The 22,132-nt window shown below is 41.7% G+C and overlaps 1 protein-coding gene across 3 annotated transcripts in view; it reads right to left on the bottom strand.

Annotated features, from left to right (window-relative positions):
• tacr2 (tachykinin receptor 2) overlaps positions 1-22,132 on the bottom strand; it is an 87,918-nt gene that overhangs the window by 28,541 nt on the left and 37,245 nt on the right. For all 3 annotated transcript variants that reach the window (XM_048551588.1, XM_048551587.1, XM_048551589.1), the window contains exon 3: positions 19,064-19,214. In XM_048551588.1, the coding sequence (XP_048407545.1) occupies positions 19,064-19,214 (151 nt within the window). The remainder of the gene's footprint in view (positions 1-19,063; positions 19,215-22,132) is intronic.

The following is a 22,132-nucleotide window of genomic DNA, read 5'->3' as shown; positions in this document are numbered from 1 at the left end:
TCATTGAAAAATGAATCCTTCTATGTGAGAATAGATCACTGAAACATGATCCATTCTACACTGGATTAGATCATCAAGGCATGAATTGTTCTACAATGGAGTAGACCCTGAAACATGAATCATTTAATGCTGGGATAAATTACCAAAACATGAGTCATTCAGCAATGGAACAGATCACCGAAAGATAGAAGTTTGTAAGATTGCGAATGACACGATTATAGTGGAAATTGTGAGGCTTTCTCCCACAATGGACATGGGTTCAAGGTGAGGTGGGGGAATGTCTAAAAGAGATGTGCGAGGCACATTTTTCACACAAAGGGTGGTGTGGGCCTGAAATGTGCTGCCAGAGGAGGTGGTGGAAGCAAATACAATAGCTGTATTCAAGAAGCACCTGGGTGAATACATGAATAGGAAGGGAATACAGGAATACAGACCCCATAAGTGAAGACAGTATGGAAGGGCAAGATGTGTTGGCACAGACTTGGAGAGCCGAAGGGCCTGTTCCTTTGCTGCATTTGTTTTGTTTTCTGTATGTTATATTTCATTCTACACTGGAATTAATTACTGAAATATTGGTCATTCTACACTGGAACAGATCTTTAATTCATTACTTATTTTCCCCTGGAATGGATCACTGAGACATGTGTCATTCTCTACTGAGATAGATGATTGAAATAAGAATCATTCCCTATTGGCAATATATCACTGAAAAATGAATCATTTTACATTGAAATAGGTTACTGAAGCATGAGACATTCTAGACTTGAATAGATCAGTTAAACATTAATCATTCTACACTGGAATAGATCATCAAAACATGAGCCTTTTTACACTGGAATATGTCTGAGAAATGAATCATTTTGCATTTGAATAGATCACTAAAACATGAATCACTCTACACTGGTATAGATCACTGGAACATAAATAATTCTGTGTTGAAAGGGATCATGCTTTCCCATTCAATACAATAGTTGCTATCATCCACTTCAATGTCTTTTTCCCCACACTGTACCAATATGGCTTTGTGTCAATATCAGATATTTAAAGAGCAGTCTCAAATAAAAACACACTTAATGATTGAGCTTCCACAGCCCTAGAGAATTCCAAAGATTCACAACCTTCTAATTAAATACTCTTCCCATCAGCTGAATCCTCAGCAGTTTCCTCTTATTTTAAAAATCTACTCCCTGGTTCTAGGTTCTCCCCCAACAGCGGTAACATTGTACCTGCATCACCCCTGATTATCTCTTTCAATATTTTCTAATTTTCAATTAGATCATCTCTTATTCTTCAAAACTCCAGTGAATATAAGCCTAGTTCATCAAACAAAAACAGAGTGCTGGAGAAATTCAGTAGGTCTGACAACCTCTGCTGAGAGAAAAACAGCTCAAGTCCAGTGACTTTTAGATTAGATTAGATTACCTAGTATGGAAACAGGCCCTTCGGCCCAACAAGTCCACACCACACTTGAAGCATTGCACCCAGACCCATCCCCCTATAACCCACACACGCCTGAACACTACAGGCAATTTAGCATGGCCAATCCACCTAGCCTGCACATCTTTGGACTGTGGGAGGAAACCGGAGCACCCGGAGGAAACCCACGCAGACATGGGGAGAATATGCAAACTCCACACAGACAGTTACACGAGGCTGGAATCGAACCCGGGCCCCTGGCGCTGTGAGGTTGCAGTGCTGACCACTGAACCACTGTTCATCAAAATTCCAGCTCTTTCTGTTTTTGTTTCAGATTTCCAGCATCCACATTTCTTTGGGTGTATTCCAGTTTGCCCAATCTCTCTTTCGTTCCATTATCCTAGTGCATCTTGTGAGCCTCTGTTGCACTATCTCTATAGCAATAATATCCTTCCTACAGTTTTCATTGTAAAGTAAGGGTATCAAAACTGTATACAGTATTACAGGTGCACATTGTATGAAAATTTATTCAAATCATTGCCACTCCTGTACTTAAATAATCTCACAATAAATAAAAGTTAATTTACCATGCACTTTTTTCATTACTTTCAGCACCTTCGTGTTAGTCTTCAGAAACTCATGGATGAAGACATCCAGGTCCCCCTTGTACGACTGCATATTAAATCTGTCACCATCTAAGAAGTACTCTGCGCACCCTTTCCTCCTATGAAAGTGGAGAACCTCGCATTTTCTCAAAATTTCTATTCCACCAGTCATGTTCCTGTCCACTCGCTAGTTTTTCCTATTGCTGTTAAAGCTGCTTCGCATTTTTCCTACAACACAATTGCCACCTAATTTTGTGTCATTTGCAAACTTGAATTTGTTATATTTAGTCCCCATGCCCAAATCATTGATGTATATTGTGAACAGTTGGGACCGATGTAACGATCCCTGCATTACTCCATGTGTCGCAGCCTGTCAATGCATGAATCAATTTATATTAACTCAATTTTTCTTAGTCCGTGCCAACTCAAACCATGTGCTTTAATTGTGCTAACTCTTTATTCTTTATCAAAAATCTGCTGAAAATTTAAACATACTGCATCCATTAAATCCCAGTTATAAATTCTGACGTTAGCATCTTCAAAAATTCATCGATCAGACATGATTTGCCATTCACAAATCTGTGCAGACTATGCCCAATCAGATCTAAGTAACCACTTATCATAGCCTTCATCATTTTAGCATTTCCTTGTTACTGATGTAGGACTATTATTAGATTAGAGATTACATTATTAGTATTTACATTCTTTGTGGGATAAATTACCAGTCAGAGGCAATTCCATCAAAAATAGGTTATCAACACAGACAGTCATTATTCTTTGGATTTTTAAAAAAATTCACTCATTGGAGGTCTGTACCTCTCCATTTTCTCTAAATGCCCCTAACCTGCATTGTGACAACCTGTCTAAATGTATTATCCACATAATTCTGTCCCTTGCAGATGCACAACAGTGATTCAAGTCAATGCTCAACAACCTGGAGCCCAAGGATTCGCAGCCAGTGACAAGCAATTTGCTTGTTCATGCAAGCGGACAATATTCCATTACACACCTGATTTGTGCTCTATTTGTTGATGGTGGACAGGCTTTTGGGAATTAGGAAGTGAGTTACTTGCTGCAGTATTCCTGGCCTCTGACCTGTTCTTGTAGTCACTGTAATTATGTGGTAAGTCTAGTTGAGTTTCTGGTCAATGATAACTCCCAGGATGTTGGTAATGGGATATTCAGTGATGGTAACTCATTAACTGTCAAAGCGCAATTGTTAGATTGTCTCTTGTTGGAGATGGTCTATTATCTGAGGTGTGAATGTTAAGTCACTTGTCAGCCCATGCTGTTATCCAGATGTTGTTGTATTGGACATGGACTGCTTTAGTCTCTAAGGAGTTGTGAATTGTGCTGAACATTGTGCAGTTATCAGTGAACATCTCCACTTCTGACCTTGTGGTAGACAGAAGGTCAGTGACGAAGTAGCTAAGATGGTTGAGCCTAGGACATTTCCCTGAGGAAAACTCTTGCAGAGATGTCCTGGAGCTGACTTGACTAACCTCCAACAACAACAACCATCTTCCTATATGCCAGATAGGATTACAACCAGCAGAGAGCTTTTCCTCGATTCTCATTGACTATAGTTTTGCCCTTGAATCTACACTCGGTCAAATATGGCTTTGATATCAAGGGCTATCAAACTCATCTCACCTCTGGAATTCAGCTCTTTTGTCCATGTATGAACCAAGGCTGTAATGAGGTCAGGGGCTGAATGGCCCTGGTGGAACCCAAACATGGTGCCACTGAGCAGGTTATTGCAGAGTAGGTGCTGCTTGTTAGCACGGTTTCTGACACCTTCCATCACTTGCCTGATGATCAAAAGTAGACTGATGGTGTGGTAATGAATAAGGTTGGATTTGTCCTGCTTTTTACATGTGGGACGTACCTGGGCAATTTTCCACATCGTTAGTTATTTGCCAGTTTTGTAACTGTACTGAAACAGCTTGGCTTCTGGTGCAGCAGTTCTGCAGCACAAGTGCTCAGTGCTTTTGCCAAAATGTTGTCAGGACCCATAGACTTTGCAGCAACCAGTGCCTCCAACCATTTCTTGATATCACGTGGAGTGAATCAAATTTGCTGAAGACTGGTATCTGTGATGCTGGGGATCACAGGAGGTGGCCGAGATGGATCATCCACTCAGCTCTTCTGCCTGAAGATTGTTGAGAATACTCCCCACTTGTCTGAATGAGAGCAGGTACAGCAACATTCAAGAAGCTTGACACCACCCAGGATGGAGCAGCCCACTTGACTGGCACCATAACATAAGCATTCACTCCCTCCACCACTGATGCTCAGTAGCAGCAGTATGTAGAATCTACAAGATGCACTGCAGAAATTCACCAAAGATCCTCAGACAACACCTTCCAAATCCTCAAGCACTTCCATCTAGAAGGACAAGGGCAGTGGATACAGGGAAACACCACCACCTGCAAGTTCCCTTCCAAGCCACTCAACATCCTAGCTTGGAAACACATTGCTGTTCCCTCACTGTCACTGGGTCAGAATTCTATTACACGTTGTCTGCAGTGTTCAAGACAGCAACTCACCACCATCTTGTCAAGAGCAACTAAGGGTCGGGCAATAAATGCTGGCCCAGCCAGCAATAACCGCGTCCCGTGACAGAAAACAAAAGAGTGGATCCACTAATGGAATAGATGAATCACAAACAGTCTCAGTAGCCTCTGGAGCTCATTACCAAAACAGAGTCCATGCTCCCTGGAATAGTTTATCAGTGCAAGGTTAATAACTTTTGCAATAGATTGTGATCACAGTGAATCCATATTCCCAGCATGCAGGCAGTCCCCTCAAGATTAGATCATGAAGGCATAAGGCTGAATCTTCTATAATTGGGCTGTCACTTTCAGCAAGTTTCATGGAGGGTTCTCATATCTATGGAGTGCCATAGTTAAACTCCAGCTGTGCACTAGTTCAAATTCTGCAAACCAGGAACAACCATTCCAAATTTATTGCAACCCCCATCACAAAAGGAAGATTTGAGAAAGGAAGGTTGGCTTCCTGCTTCATTTTCAGGGACCCAGAGATCCTGGTGGAGAGGAGTGTCATCCTCTTCCCTGAGGCCGTCCAGCAGAAGCCATGGCACTAGACCCTGCCAGTCTGGTTGGAGAAAGCCACCAGAGTCAGTGCCATTTCCATGGACTGGAGAAATCCACAACACTTCCAATGCACTTCTGTGCCTCCAATTTTCACCTGTCTGTTGAACTGACATATTAGCTGCAGGATCAGGTGATGTGGATATCATCACAGAGTTAAATTGCCTCTTCATACATCCCAAGAAGAATAGAAATTATACTGATGAGGCATGGCTTCTGTCTGAGAAGCTTCCTGGATAGCTACAGACTGACCACAGCATCACAGAATCATACAGCACAGAAAAACTGACCCTTTGGTCCAACTAGTCCACACCAACCATGTTCCCAAACTAAACTTGTCTTACCTGCCTGTGTTGGCCCAAATCATCCCAAACATTTTTTATTCATGTATTTATCCAAATGTATTTTAAACATTGTAGCTGTATCTATGTCCACCACTTCCTCTGGCAGTTCATTCCACACATGTGTAAAAAAGGTTGCGTCTCATGCCCTATTTAAAACTTTCTTCTCTCATCTTAAAAATATGACCCTTAGTTTTGAACATAGAACATAGATCATAGAACATAGAACACTACAGCGCAGTACAGGCCCTTCGGCCCTCGATGTTGCGCCGACCTATGAAACCAAACTGAAGCCCATCTAACCTACACTATTCCATTGTTATCCATATGTTTATCCAATGACCATTTAAATGCCCTTAAACTTGAACTCCCAACCCTCAGGCATGAGCCTTGCTACTCATCTTATCTCTGCCCTTCATGATTTTACTAATCTCAATAAAGTCACCCATGAGCCTCCTACACTCCAGTGAAAACCGTCACAGCCTATCCAGCCTATTTGTAGAACTCAAACCCTCCATTCTTAGCAACATCCAGGTAAATCTCTTCTGAATCCTTTCCAGGACCAGAACTGGACGCAGTACTCCAGAAGAGGCTTCACCAATGTCCTGCACAACCTCAACATGATGTCCCAACCTCTATACTCAAAGGTCTGAGCAATGAAGGCAAGCGAGCCAAACACCTTTTTAACCACCTTGTCTATACATGATGCAAACTTCAAAGAATTATGAACCAAACCCCTAGGTATGTTTGTTCTAGAACACTACCCAGGGCCCTATCATTAATTGTGTATGTCCTGCTCTTGTTTGCTTTATCAAAATGCAATACCTCACAATTATCCAAGTTAAACACTACCTGCTGCTCCACAGCCCATTGACCCAACAGTTTCCAGTTCAACCTTTTTCAGGTCTCACTGTTCAAGATATAGCTGTCATATCCTTGAACTCGTATAGTCACGACTGTAGCCAAGAATGACTATTTTATTGAGAAGATTACAGATTGCAAATTTAATACTTTGCCTTCATTCATGTTTCACACTTATGGCCATTGTGTGTAAGTGCTTATTCATGGGTGCACACTTCTCTGCGGCAAAGGTTTATTTAAACAATTTAAAGAGCAGCTGATGGACAATGTCCCCAATGCCTACTAAACTCTGCTCCACACTGCTTGTTCTAGTTGGAGAAGAGCTTTTAAGGACTAACTGTAGAAATTCAGCTGTTGTAGTGAAGTCAACGAAAGCACTACACGTTCATTTAGCAGAGTGCAGCATGTGAATTTACAAGCACCAAATAATGATGAGTGGATGAATAGAATGTGCACAGGATACTTCCAAGACTGATCATGGTCATGGCAGGACTCAATGCATATCTGTCAAATCCACAATTATTAAGGATGCTTCAGAAGCTGATTTTACTGAGTGCGAGATGATGTTCAACCATGTCTGAATGAGAGCTAATCTGTCCCCAGTGCCATTCAGGACAGAGGACACAATAGCCTAGTGGCATTATCGCCAGACTGTTGATCCAGAGACCCAGGTAATGCTCAGCAACATAGGTTCAAATCCTGCTGTTGCAGATGGTAAAAGTTAAATTCAATTTTAAAAAAATCTGGAATTAAGAATCTAATGCTGACCATGAATCCATTGTTGGGGGGGGGGGGCAGGGGCGGGAAGAAACTTATCTGCTCACTAATGTCCTTTAAGGAAGGAAGCTGCTATCTTTACCTGGTCTGGCCTACATTTGACTTCAGACCTACAGCACTGTGGTTGACTCTTAACAGCCCTCTGAGCAATTGGGGATGGGCAATAAAAACTGACCCAGCCAGTAACACCCACATCACATGAATTAATTTTTAAAAAAGGCAATATTGTCCTTCTTTAGAGCGGAGCAGCAGATGTTGCAAAGCCTTCAAACTGTTGAAAACAGCAACTTTTATTGTACAACAAGAGTCAAAGAAAGAATTGACGGAGAAGCTGCATTTGCTTTCGCACATGAACAGGAGCTGCTTACCTTTATACAACATAGAACATGGAACAGTACAGCACAGGAACAGGCCCTTCAGCCTATCATGTCTGAGGTAACCATGATGGCATTCTAAACTAAACTAATCTGCCTGCACATGGTCTGTATCCCTCTGTCTGTTCATGCGTCTCTCTAAACACCTCTTAAACATTGCTGTTGTATCTGCTTCTATTACCTACCCTCATACTGCATTGCAGGCACCCACCACCCTCTGTGTAAAAAAAAATTCCTTGCACATCCCCTTTATAATTTCACCCCTCCCTTTAAAACATTCTAAACGTACAACATACAATCTAGATGGCACTTTTAACATTTATGCTGGTTTTGGTAAAGCATCCAGTAGGGTTCTAGCAGACTGCCTAAGATCATTACCAAAAATGAAAGCAGGACACTAGTGCATCCTTCACCAGTATGTCTATGAGGCAGCACAGTGGCTCAGTGGTTAGCATTGTTGCTTCACAGTGTCAGGGACCTGGGTTCAATTCCACCCTTGGGTGACTGTCTGTGTGGAGTTTGTACATTCTCCCTGTGTCTTCACGGATTTCCTCCAGATGCTCTGGTTTTCTCTCACGGGCAAAGATGAAAGAACTCGCAAATAAAGATGCAGACACCAGAACTTTTCAAACAGAGATGCAGAGTTAAAACAGGAACATAGAAAACAGGAGCAGGAGTAGGTCACTCAACACTATGTGTCTGCTATGCCATTCAATCTGCTCATGGTTGATCATCCAACCCAGTACCCTGTCCTGTTTTCTACCTATACCCTTTACTCCCTTTAGTCCTACATTTAGAACTACATTAACTCCTTGAAAGCATTCAAAGTCTTGGCCTCAACTGCTTTCAGTGATAGAGAATTCCACAGGTTCACCACTCTCTGGGTGAAGAAATTTCTCCTCAACTCAGTCCTAAACAGCCTACCCTGTATTATTAGACAGTGACCTATTAGAGGAAAATCTGAAGGCAAGATTCATTGGTCTGTATAAGGTAGCTAAGAAGGCCAGTAAAGTGAATGATCTGATGGACACTCTAGATCACAGGAAGAAAAATCAATTATACCATGTTAATATGTTGAAATAATATCATGGCAGAGAACAAGGAGCAAATATGTCTGACATAGGGGGGTTAAAATTGTTTCAGAGATAGTAAGAACTGCAGATGCTGGAGAATCTGAGATAACAAGGTGTAGAGCTGGATGAACACAGCAGGCCAAGCTGCATCATAGGAGCAGGAAAACTGATGGTTCGGGCCTAGACCCTTCTTCAGAAAATTCCTATGATGCAGCTTGGCCTGCTGCGTTCATCCAGCTCTACACCTTGTTATGCCTGATGTAGGATTAGCCGAGGATGGCAGACACAGTGAGAGTGAGGTAGAAGAAGACAGCCAATTCACAAATTGAACATCTTACTGTCCAATTAACCAATATTTCAAGCAAAGTCATAGGGAGGATCTATTAAGTTTGTTTATGGAATTCAGGGAAATCTGTTGAGATAAATTACATCGTCCAAGTGAAGTACACAATTAAGTACACACGTTACTTCTTTCATTAGTCTTTGGAAAGTAGCTGAACTATTTATAAACTTGAATGATATGACTTAACATTAATATAACCCACCTGACATAGACAAAGTGGATATCTTATTAGCTCTGGATGTCAACCTACCCATAATAAATCAATCTTAGTAAGGAATGATACACTGTAAATCCTATTGATACAGCATTCTAACTGAGGGATTGGGTACAAATTTGTTTCTGCCATGTAGCAAGGTGTGAAGCTGGATGAACACAGCAAGCCAAGCAATGCTGCTTGACCTGCTGTGTTCATCCAGCTCCATACCTTGCTATCTCGAATTCTCCAGCATCTGCAGTTCCTATTATCTCTGCTTTTGCCATGTATTTATTTTGCAGGATCCAGTTGACTCCTCAAGTTTAGGTACTAGTATCTGAGGGGTTATCACATTTTATCCTTTGTTCCTAGATCTTTGTCCAACATGAGTTTTTTTTTTCATCTGTCCTACTTTTTAAAAAAATGTTTGCCAAGACGTGTCTTGTTGTGTGAGCATGTCTGTGCATGGAATTAAGGGGGTGTAGTTTTAATTCTTGTTTATAGCTTAGTTATTGAGCAGAATTTAATACTTGCTTTCAGAATAAGCTTTATTTGCAGCAGACAGGAAATATTCAATTCATTTAAAAAGACTGGTGGATGTTTCTTTTATCCTGGAGATCATTATGACAAGAAAAGTAATGAGCTATTTTAGTAACTGAATCAACACATTTACATTAATGGTGCGACTGTTGGAATAGTGGAGTTTGATTATAAGCAGATTCTTTTCCTTACAGTCATAACACAAGAGTAGAATAGATTACCTGTAGAATAGATTACCAACACTGAGTCAACCCCTGCAGGAATAGATTATCAATAGACTCAATCAATCCAGGGAATAGATTACCAACAGACCCAATTCCCACAGTGAACAGATTAATGACAATTTTAACACCCCCTAACACTCATGAAATACATTCCCAACATAGGATTAACCGCCTCACTCCCACCCACTGCCAGGGAATAAATTAACAACAGATTCAATCCCCCACAAAATACATGACTGCACAGGATCAATCACTTTGGGAATAGATCACCAACAGGGTCAATTCTATCTGGAATGTATGGTCAGAATCAGTCCCAATGGAAAACATTAACAAACACAGTTAATTGGTTCAGAAGTAGATTACCAACAAACATTTAATCCACCCTAGAATAGACAGTAATTCACCCGTGGAGTAACACTTTGAGTTATTCTAATGGAATACAGAGACAGCGACCTCTAGTACATATTACCAACTCAATCTCTCTATATTCTCTGGAATCAATTCCCACATTATGTCAATTTTCCCTAAGAAGATCAACAACTCAGTGATCAACTTTATCAGAATAGATTACCATCCTAGAGTCAATCCTCCCTGGAATGGATTACCAACAGAGACAATGACCCCTGGAATAGACTACCAACACAATAATATGACCCCAGAAATAAGAACAGGAGTAGGTCCATGAGGCTGCTCCAGCATTCAATATAATCACAGCTGATCTGATATTCAGCAAGTCCACTTTCCTCCTTTATCCTCATAACCCGTCACTACCCTACTGATCAAGAATCTAATTCATTCTTAAATTGATACAAGGACTCTGTCCCACACCTCTCTGTGGCAAGGAGTTCCAAAGACTCTTAAAGCTCTGAGAGAAGAAATTCTTCCTCATCTCAGGCTTAAATTGGTGTCCCTTTATTCTGAAACTATGCCTTCTAGTCCTAGACTCTCCCATGAGGTGGAAACATCCTCTCAGCATTTACCCTGTCAAGCTCTTTAAGAATCCTCCATGTTTCAATAAGACTGTTTCTCATTCCTCTAAACTCCAGTGAGTAGAGTCTCAAAGTGATTAGCCTTTGCCCATAAGACAATCCTCCATATCAAGGATCATCTCAGTGAACCTTCTCTGAACTGCCTCCAATGAAATTATATCTTTCCCTTAAAAATGGGACCAAAACTGCTCAGTTTTCACAATGCAGTAAGACTTGTCTAATCTTATATTCCAATCCCCTTAGAATAAGGGCTCAACATTCCATTAGCCTTCATGATTACTTGCTGTACCTGGATGCTAGCTTTCTGTGCTTCATGCACAACTACCCAGTAGTGATTGGACCCAGGTAGATCTTATTGACTATGAGATCCTTGATTAGGGCTGATAACCTGTTCCAATCAGGGATCCCTGGATGACAGATATAAACAGGAGATTCAGAGACTCTCCTGACTCGAGGACTGGCTTGGAGCTGGCCAGCCACACCAAGTGTACTGTGCACATGCAAATAAAGGGTGACTTGGTGACAGGATACCAGCCTCTGCACAGTTACTTCAGTGCAATGGAAAAAGGCAGGACGTACCTGAAGAATATTCTTTCGCAACTGTTGTCTTTGAGTTGCGGTATGCATTTCTGACATCATGCCTTTATTTGGGATGCTTGACTCATTCGACCCTGCTGTCAAAGATTGGGCCCAGCATGTAGAAAGAATGCCAGTTTTTTTTCCAGGCAAATGACATTGGGACAGATGAAAAGCAATGAGTAATCCTTCTGATTGCTTGTGAACCTGCAGCATTTTTAGTTATTAGGGTTATTAGGGTCTTCTCCAGAGGCACCAGACACTAAAACCTTCCAGGAGTTGATGGGGATGGTTAAGGAATATTATGACCTCAAACCTCTTCTAACTCTGAAATGCTATTGATTTTATTTGGCTCTTCAAGAACCAGGGGAATCTGTATCTGGATTTTTGATACGGTTAAAACAACTGGCATAGTAATGGACCACAAATCCCTGCTAGGTCTTCTTAAAGGAGATAAGGCAATGCCGCCCATAGCTCCTGGTTGAATTCAGTAGTGAGCCCTTATTCTCAGTGCTTACAAAGAAGCCAAGTTACAAATGTGGATACGTTGAGCCACCTCCCACTTGCAGATACCCCACCAGTGGTACCTCCCCTGGAACAGTCTGTTCTGGTTTTAAACATTCTGGACTCACAACATCCGACTGTGACGACAAAAAGATCACACCATGAGAAAACTAAAAGTGCTGGTGGCTATGGGGGAAACAGAAGGGCCATCATAACCAGGATTGAAAGCTTTTTGGACCTGGCAAGACCAGATTTCCATAGAGAACAGCATATTTTTATGGGGAGCAAGAGTGATTGTCCTCAGCAAAGGTCACTGCTAGATACTGGCTGAACTCCACCAGGGTCATCCAGGGGTTTCCAAAATGAAGAAGTTGGCAAGTTGTTATATCAGGATTGGATGCCAACATAGATGTGATAGTGGGGCAGTGCCCAGAGTGCCAACAAAAGCAAAAATTGCTGCTATCAGCAGCTTCCCCACATTAGTGGGAATGTCTGGGTAAATGCTGGACTTTGTTACATGTTGACTATATTGGTCCTTGCATGGGTCAATGTTCCTAGTCATTGTGAATGGTCATTCAAAGACTCTGGATGTGCGGAGAGTTCACTTGGCAAACACAGGGATTATGATTTAAAAGCTGTGATGATCATTCATGATACAAGGACAATGGGAAGTCATTTACCAGCAGGAATTTGAGTACTTCCTAAAGCTGAATGGCATTTGGCATTTTCGGACAGTTCCATACCATCCATTATCTAATGGTCTGGCAGAAACAGTGATCCAAACGTTGAAGGCAGGCTTAAAGATACAACCTACAGCTTCACACAATACCAAGCTGTCCCAGTTCCTATCTGATTACAGGACCACCCCTCATGCAATAACAGGGATAGGTCCAGCGGAATTGCTGATGGACAGAAACCTAATCACCAGATTTAACCAGATATTCATGGGTCCGAGTGATAGGGGAGGAGGGTGAGACAGCAGCAGGTGTTTGATGACATGTGGTCTTAGAACCATGGAAATGGCCCTACATGGCTAAGAGGCATGATCAATGTAAGGTCAGGTCCTGTGACAAATTAAGTTTGGGTAGGTGAGATGGTTCTGAACAAAGCTGTGGATCACCTGATAGCTACTACCTTGCAAATGGGGCAGAAGCAAAACATACCTGGCCCCTCAGAACTGCCAGAAGGCCTGTCAGAAACTGTGGGTTCTCCCTCTCCATCTAGTGTTGAGGAAAACTCAAGAGTTCAAGATGGATGCATCCTCAATAATGTTATCACCTGAAGAAGAGGAGGAAACCTTCCTGACATACTCCAGACGCAATAAATTGACTACGGTCAATTATGCTGCTCGCATCCAAGTCTAGGTCAGAGGAAGTGGACCTGGGGTAAAAAGTCCCAGGAGAATCTACAAGAGAAAGACCAGGCCTACATCCCCGGACTTAGGTGGGGAGGATGTAGCGATCGGAAACAAGTGGATCACATTGACTGAACTCCCTGATTGGTGTTGTTAACCTGGGCCAATCAGAAAGCCCTGGCTGACAGATATAAACAGGGGATATGGAGAGTCTCCTGACTTTAGTGACTGACTTTGAGCTGGCTGGTCACAGCCAGTGTACTGTGTACCTGTAAATAAAGGAAGATCTGGTGATGGGATACTGGCATCTGTGCCAGTATTTTATATCCCAAGTCCCTTTTTGCAGTTTTTTCTTATTCTTTGTAATATTCTGTTCTCCCTCCCAAAATGAACAACTTTACATTTTCCCATATTACTCCATTCTTCCGCCATTTTTCCCACTTTCTTAGTTTATCAATATCTCTCTTTAAACCGTTTGTGTCCCTTGCGCAACTTGCCTGTCCACTCATTTTTGAGCCTATGCAAATTTGGCTACAAACAGTCATTTCCTTCCTCCAAGTCATTAAATACATGTTGTAAATAGTTGTGGTCCCAGAACAGATCTCTGTGTAACCCTACTAGTTACAGGTTGCCAACATGGTAAATAGCTCCACATCCCCATTTGTTGTTTCCTGACCATTAGCCAATTCTCTATCTACACCAATATACTCACTCCAACACAATGGGCTCTTATCTTCGGACTTAACCCTTTGTGAGGTATCTTGCCAAATGCCTTCTGGACATCCAAATGCAACACATCTAATGGTTCCCCTCTGGTTGAGACTTCCTTAAAAAATTCTAATAAATTAGTTAGACATTCATGAACCCATGCTGACTCTGTTTGATTAGTTTATGATTTTCTAAATATTGTTACTTTCTTAAAAATTAATTCTAATACCTTTCCAACAGTAACGTTCAGTTAATCAGCCCATAGCTACCCACTTTCTGCCACCTTCCCGTTTTGAATAGGGGTGTCACATTGGCAGCTTTTCAATCATCTGGGATTTCTCCAGATAATAGGATTTTTAAAAAATTACAACTAGTGTATCCATTATCTCAGTAGTTACTTTTTTCACAATCCTACAATGCAAGTTGTCAGGGCCTGGAGACTTATCTGCCTTCAGGTCCATTATTTTATCTAATATACCTCTTTAGTGATGGTGATGATGGTTAGCTCATCCCCTATATTCTTTAGTGTTAAAGGAATATTTGAAGTATCTTCCACCATAAATACTGATGCAAAATATCTGTTTGTCTCCTCTGCCACATTCTTGTTCCCCATAAGTGTCTTTCCACATTCAATTTCTGTGGGAACGATGGCCACTTTGACTTCTCTCTTCCGGTTTATATGTTTAAAGAAGGTCTTCTTGTCAGTTTTTATACTCTTTGCTAATTTGTCCTCATAGTTTATGTTCTCTCTCTTCATTATCTTTTAGTGCTTCTTTGCTGGATTCAACTTTAACCCAGTCTTTGAGGGATATCATTGACTTTTGCCTCCTTATATGCTTTTTCTTCCAATTTAGTACTCTCCTTAATTTGCTTGGATAGCCATGCTTGGTTTATCCCTCTCAGAGAATTTTTCCTCCTTACTAGTATGTACTTCTGCTGAGGCTTGAAAATTACTTCCTTAAATGATCATCATTGCTTGCTTATTGTCATGCCTGTTAATCTATCCACCAGTTCACTTTATCCTCATTTCATTGAAATTCCCTTGTTAAACGCAGTTGTTTCACATCCAAGTCTCCTACGCTCAAACTGAATATTAAATTCTGTCATGTTATGATCACTACTTCCTAGGGGATCTTTTACTCCAAGGTTATTTATTAAACTTGCTCATTACCTATAACCAGATGTGTAACAGCTTGTTCCCTGTTTGGCTGTGTGACATAGGAAACTATCCCTGATATAGTCTATGAATTTGTTGTTGTAGCTACCCTTCCATTAACTTTTGCCTCCTTATATGAAAATTAAAGTTACAATAATTATTTCTCTATTCTTTTTACATGCTTCTACTATATGTTGATTTATAGCCTTTTACAGTGTTGCTCCTGTTTGGGGTGTACAAACTACTCCTGTCAATGTCTTCATTCCCTTGCTACTTTTTGTCTTCACTCAAATGGTCTCTACATTATCAAAGCCTGGATCATCTCTCACAACTGTCTTCACTTCATCTTATTTAAACAGTGCTACCTGACCACCTTTTACTTCCATACTGTTTTTACTCAAAGATCAAATATCCCTGAATGCTAAGTTCCCAGTTTTGATCTCCTCGTAACCACATCTCCATGATGACTATGCAACCACATCCATTTCTCTCAAATTGTGCCATCAGTTTGTCTACCTTATTCCGAAAGCTTCATGTGTTAAGATACAAAGACTTTAAGCTTGCTCTATTACTATATTTCCCTACACTTTGATGGTTCTTTGGTGCAACTTGACATTCATACATTCTGTCACATCCTTTTATTTTCTGGTAATGATCAGCCCTGTTACTAACCTGCACTCCTGTCTTCTCCGTTACCTCTGATTTTCTAAGCTTCAGTGCAACTGAACCCACCCCTCCCACCATTCTCATCATTCCTTCAACTCCTTAACTTAAAAGCCCTCTCCACAGCTCCAGTATGTGATTTACCAGGACTCGGGTCCCAGCTTGATTTAGATGGAGCCTGAACCAAAGGAATAGCTCCCTCTTTCCCTAGTACAGGTACCAACGTCCCATGAATTTAAACTGGTTTCTCCCTCACCAATAATTGAGCCATACCTCTTTAATCTTGTTGACCATGTGCTAATTAGCTCAGGTAGATTTTTTTTTGCTTCTGCCTCTTAATTTAGCCTCTCGCTGTTCACATTCCCTCAGCAGAAATGCTTTCCAATCTCTACCTCTATCATTGGTGCCAACGTGAACTATAACTGAATCATTCCCCTCCCACATCCAAGTTGCTCTGCAACTCAGATGAGGTATCCTAAACTCAGTGACCAGGCAGGCAACACATTCTTTGAGACTCTCGATCCTGGCCACAAAGATCAGTGTCTATTCTGCTGAATGTACCACCCCAATTAGAACTACATTTCTCTTCTCTCCTCACTCTTGAATGGTTCTCTGTATCACTTTGCTATGGTTTGTTTGCTCATCCTCCATACAGCCGCCATTCTTGTCCACACAGCGAGCAAGAATGTCATGGCTGTTAGACAAACTCAGGGGCTGAGACTCCTTTAGCACTACCTCCTGGATCCCTCTACCTGCCTCGTTTGTAGTCACACCATCCAGTCCCTAACCACTGACCAAATTTGAGGTGGTTAATCCAAGGAGTGTGACTGCCTCCTGAAACACAGCATCCAGGTAACTCTCCCCCTCCCTGATGTGTAACAGTGTTCAAAGCTCAGGCTCCAACTCACTATCTCTGAGCCAGAGTTTCTCAAGCAACCAACAACTTGCTACAGATGTAGCCAACACAAACCACAACGGGGTCCACCAGGTCCTATATCATGAAGAACAATATATTGCCTGGCCCTGCTCTCTATTTTCCAGCACTTGGGCCATAGCCTTTGTATGCCTTGGCATTGCCAGTACACATCTGAATACTCTTTAACCATTATGAGGGTTTCTGCCTTTATCACACTTACAGATTCTCACCAACCTCTGGATGAAAAAGCTTTTTCTCACTTCTCATCTAAATATTCTACCCCTTCCCTTAAATCTATGTCCCAAGTCAATGATCCTTTCACAAAGGGAAAAAGTTTCTTCCTTGTCTATCCTACCTATACCCCTCATAATTTTATATATCTCTATTACGTCCCCACTCAATCTCCTCCGCTCCAAGGAAAACAACCCCAGTCTGTCCAATATCGGTGGCACAGTGGCTCAGTGGTTAGGTCTGCTGCCTCACAGTGCCAGGGACCCGGGTTCTCTTCCATTCTTGGGTGACTGTCTGTGTGGAGTTTGCACATTTTCCCCATGTCTGTGTGGGTTTCCTCTGGGTACTTTGGTTTCCTCCCACAGTCCAAAGATGGGCAGGCTAGGTGGATTGGCCATGCTAAATTGCCTGTAGTGTTCAGGGATGTGTAGGTTAGGTCGGTTACAGGGGGATGGGTCTAGGTGAGATGCTGCAAGGGTTGGTATGGACTTGATGGGTCAAAGGGCCTGTTTCCACACTGTAGGGATTCCATGATCTATGATCTCTTCATAATTGGAACTCTCAAGCCCAGTCAATACCCTGGTAGATTTACAGCTTTACAAAACTTTGGTTAGGCCACAGATAGAATACTGTGTGCAGTTCTGGTCGCCACACAACCAGAAGGATGTGATTGCCCTGAAGTGGGTGCAGGGGAGACTCACCAGGATGTTGCCTGGGGTGCAACATCTCAGCAATGAGGAGAAACTGGATAGGCTGGGGTTTGTTTTCTTTGGAGCAGAGGAGGCTGAGGGGGATCTAATTGAGGTATATTATGAGAGGCACAGATAGGGTAAATCGTCAGAATCTCTTCTTCACGACAGACATGTATATGATCATATATTTAAGGTGAGGAAGTGGCTTAGAGGAGATCTGAGAATTTCTTTTTCACACAGAGAACTGTAGAGATATGGAACATTCTCCTAAGAGTGTGGTAGTGTGGTAGAGGCAGGTACTCTCACTACATTAAGAAGCATCTGGATGAGTACTTTAAGATGGCATAGCATAGCAGACTATAGACCAAGTGCAAGTAAATGGGATTAGTGTAATTTCGTATTTGTTGGTCGGTGTAGACTTGGTGGGCTGAAGGGCCTACTTTAACCTGTATGCATCTCTCTATGATACCCAATTTCCTCTGCATCCTCTCCAGTCTTATCATTTAACTCCTATCATGTGGATTCCGGAACTTCACACAATACTCAACCACTGTTTTATACAGTTTCAGCAAAAGGTCCCTCCTCTTAAACTCAACACTTTAAGTGATAAAGGGCCCATATACCATATGCTTTGTTAACCAGTTTATCCAACGGTCCTGATACCTTAAGGGAACAGACATGCACACCAAGTTTCCTCTTATCATCGATACTTCCCAGGATCGTAGTTTTTATCATATATTCCTTTGCCTTGTTTGTCCTGCCCAAGTACATCATCTCATAGTTAACCCTCCTACACTCAAGTCTAAATCATTTATCTAAATCACAAACAGCAAGGACCACCCAACAATGACCCTGTGGTACTCCACTGGATGCAGACTTCCAGCCGTAAAAACACCCCTTAACCACCAGCACACTCTGCTACCTGCTACTCAGTCAAATCTGGATCCAATTGGCAATTCTTGCTGCCCTGTCCACTCCCTCCCCACACCCCATTCACGGTCTAAAACCCCCAGCACCACCCGCCCTCTCCATTCTCCTTTCCCACCACATCTCCTGTCCCCACCCGGCTGTCCACATTCTCTCCCCACCAACTTCTACTCTCTCTCCCCAACTGCTGGAAATGCATTGGTTTAAGTGGCCAGCTCACCACCACTTTCTCCAGGGCAATTAGAGATGGGCAAAAAATGCTGGCCTTGCAAGGAATACCCATATCCCATGAGTGAATTAAAAATTAAAGAAATCAAAAAATAAAGACTTAAACTTGCTATCACATTGAGTAACAACCATGCCAGTGAGTTTAATTGAATGAATGAACCCCATTGGTCTATAGGTGCTTGTAAGCATTAATCACGGTACATGTCCACCTCTCTGATTCAAACTAATGACGGATGATTTTCTTTGTTTTGCTACAAACCTTTCGTTTTGCATTCAGGTGCTCACTATATCTCTCTGTTGAGTCTCCGGGTATTTCGCTGGCCCACAATGTTTTCCCCACCTTTGTATAGGCGACTCCCATCACCGTCAATGGTAAGAGGTATGTCAGTACAATCACCACAAGTTGGTATCTGGAAGACACAATGATTGGTAATACAATCTGTGCATTTTCAAAAAAAATTCAAAGAAATTTAAAAAAAGGAACAGGTTTTGCTCAATTCAACATGAAAATATTATTCGAAAGGAATTTGAATTTTGAAAATTCTAAAATATAAAGCCAGTCTCAGTAACAGTCATTAAACACCAGCAGTTAAAGGACTGAGTCTAGACATATACCTTTCCAACTATAGGCCAGTGAGTTTAACATCTGTTATTGGGAAATTGCCTCTACACATTTCTCTGACTCCAACCTTTCTCCCAATGCTCATTCTTGTTGGATGTTTACTATCCATTCAGACTTTCTGCTCTCTGATGCTGAATGTTCTATACTCAGCAAAGGGCTGTGTTTTATTCCCACCTCAATGAATTTCAGGCTGGGCTTGATGTTGAACTCTTCTTGTATCGCCCCCACCTCCGTGCCCATTTCTGTGGGCAGGAGTTATCCCCCCAACATCAAAAGGATACCTTCACTTGCGTTCAACACTTTCCTGTGACAGTATTGTGCCTTTAAGAGAGATCTGTTGTGTGCTATTGCTCTTACAGACAGGTGGTACCACAGTGGAGCTGAATGTCTGCTTCAGAAGAAGTTGGTAAACAGCTTTGCACTCCCTGTGTGATTTTGAAAAAATTATACAAAAGAAGCATGAGTGGGTGGAGTAAAACCCACACAGACTCAGGGTCTTAGTTTTGCTTTCAGTTGGGGATTGAAGTTGGATGTTGAAGCTGATAGATACAGCTCTCTCTCTCTGCTGCTGCAGCTAAAAGTGAGAGATCTCTTTCTGCAGTTAGATTTTTTCAGTGTTATTTTCTCCTGTACTGGAAGAGAGATAGCATGAGATCTGGTTTTGCTGAATTTGCCTTTGCCAAGGGTATGTTTATGGAATGCTGCAATATTGGTACAGTTGATAATTAGTTGTTAAATAAGACACTATTTCATTAAGTATTTCGATAGAGTCAAAGTTATGCCTTTTTTTATTTGTTTGTATTTTAACTGTGTTGTAAGAATAAAATGTGTTTTGCTTAAAGCTAATATTGAACCAATCAAATTACATCTGGAATATTGCGCCTTATACTTGTCTTTGAAAAAGATACAAATTAGGGTCTAGGCTCTCTCCTTGATATGTTGAGGGCGCTTTCTGGTCCATAACCGTCCCTCTACCTGGGAAAGTGTTAATATCAATTATCAAGGAAGCAATATCAGGTAATTTGGAAAGTCAAAATGCTATCTATCAGAGTTAGCACGGTTTTATGAAAGGAAAATCATGTTTGACTAATTTGCCAGTGTTCTTTGAAGATGTAACGAACAAAGTGAATTATGAGGGGATCCTGTAGATGTATTATATCTGGACTTCTAGAAGGCATTTGGTAAGGTGACACACAAAATGTTAATTCACAATATTGGATCATATGGGATTTGGGGTAATCTATTAACTTGGATAGATGCCTGGCTGATGGGCAGGAGACAGAGAGTCAGGATAAATGGTTTTTTTTTCTAGATGGCAAGAAGTAACAAGTGGGGTGCCACGGGGCTTGGTCCTTAGACCCCAGCTATTTACAATCAACATTAACAACTCGGATACAGGGATAGATGGCTCTATAGTCAAATTTGCGGATGACCCAAAATTGCCCAGACAGTAAATTGCAATGAGGAAATAAGAACCTTTCAAATGGATATAGATAGGTTAGGACAGTGGGCCAAAATGTGGCATAAGGAGTTTAAGGTAGCTAAGTGTGAGGTCATGCATTTTGGTCAAAAAAAATGGGAAGGCGACCTATTATCTAAATGGGGAGAGACTTCGGCTTGCCTCAGTGCATGTCCTCATTCATGAGTAATAGAAAAGTAGTAAGCCGGCACAGCAGATAATAAAGAAAGTGAATGGAATGTTGGTTTTTATAGCAAAAGAAATAGAATATAAAGGTAAGGAAGTATTGTTGCAACTATACAAGGCATTGTTGACATCACACCTGGAGTATTGTGCACAGTTTTGGTCTTCTTATTTGAGGAAAGATGTGGTGGCATTGGAGGCAGTTCAGAGGAGGTTTGCTAGATTGATCCCAGAGATGAGGGGTTTGTCGTATGAAGAGAGATTGAACAGTTTAGGCCGATACCTTCTGGAATTTAGAAGATTGACGGGAGATCAAATTAAGGTATTCAAGATGATAAAAGGTATACATGAAATAGACATGGAGCGAATGCTTTCTCTTGTGGGCATTCTAGGACAAGGTGTCATTGTCTTACGATGAGGGATAGCAAATTTAAAACAGAGTTGAGGAGAAACTACTTCTCCCAAAGGGTTGTGAATCTATGGAATTTGCTGCTCCCAAGTGTGGTGGATGCTGAGACAGTCAGTAAATTTAAGGAGGAGTTAGGTAGATTTTTAAATTGGTAATGAGTTGAAGGTAGGAAAATGGGGATGATGGGCATACCAGCCATGATCAAATGGCAGGGCAGAGTTCAATGGGTGATTGGCCCAATTCTGCCACTATATCTCATGAACTTATGATCCCTCCCTCTGACTTTTTATCCATAGTTGACTTATTTATTGAGAACTGTCGACGTGACATCAATCATCTTAACTTCTCTGCCCCTTCACCCACTCAAACCTATCTCCCTCTGACTGACTGCACTCCATGCTCTCAGGTCCAATCACAACGTTGTCATCAAGCCTGCTGACAATGGTGATGATTCTGTTGTCTGGGGTACTGACTTTCACATTGAGGAGGCTGAGCATCAGTTCCCAGAAACCTGCTGCTACCTCCCCTGGGCATGACCCCATCATGAAAACCAAGCTTTTGAGTCCACGGCTGTCATCAGCTTCATCTCATCTGGGGATCTCCCCATGACATCCTCCCAGGTCATAGATCCCCAAACCCCTACCACCCCTTCTAT

The sequence above is a fragment of the Stegostoma tigrinum genome, chromosome 20 (assembly GCF_030684315.1).
Source record: "Stegostoma tigrinum isolate sSteTig4 chromosome 20, sSteTig4.hap1, whole genome shotgun sequence".
In the NCBI taxonomy this organism is placed as follows: domain Eukaryota; kingdom Metazoa; phylum Chordata; class Chondrichthyes; order Orectolobiformes; family Stegostomatidae; genus Stegostoma; species Stegostoma tigrinum.
This window is presented reverse-complemented; position numbering and strand designations above follow the sequence as displayed.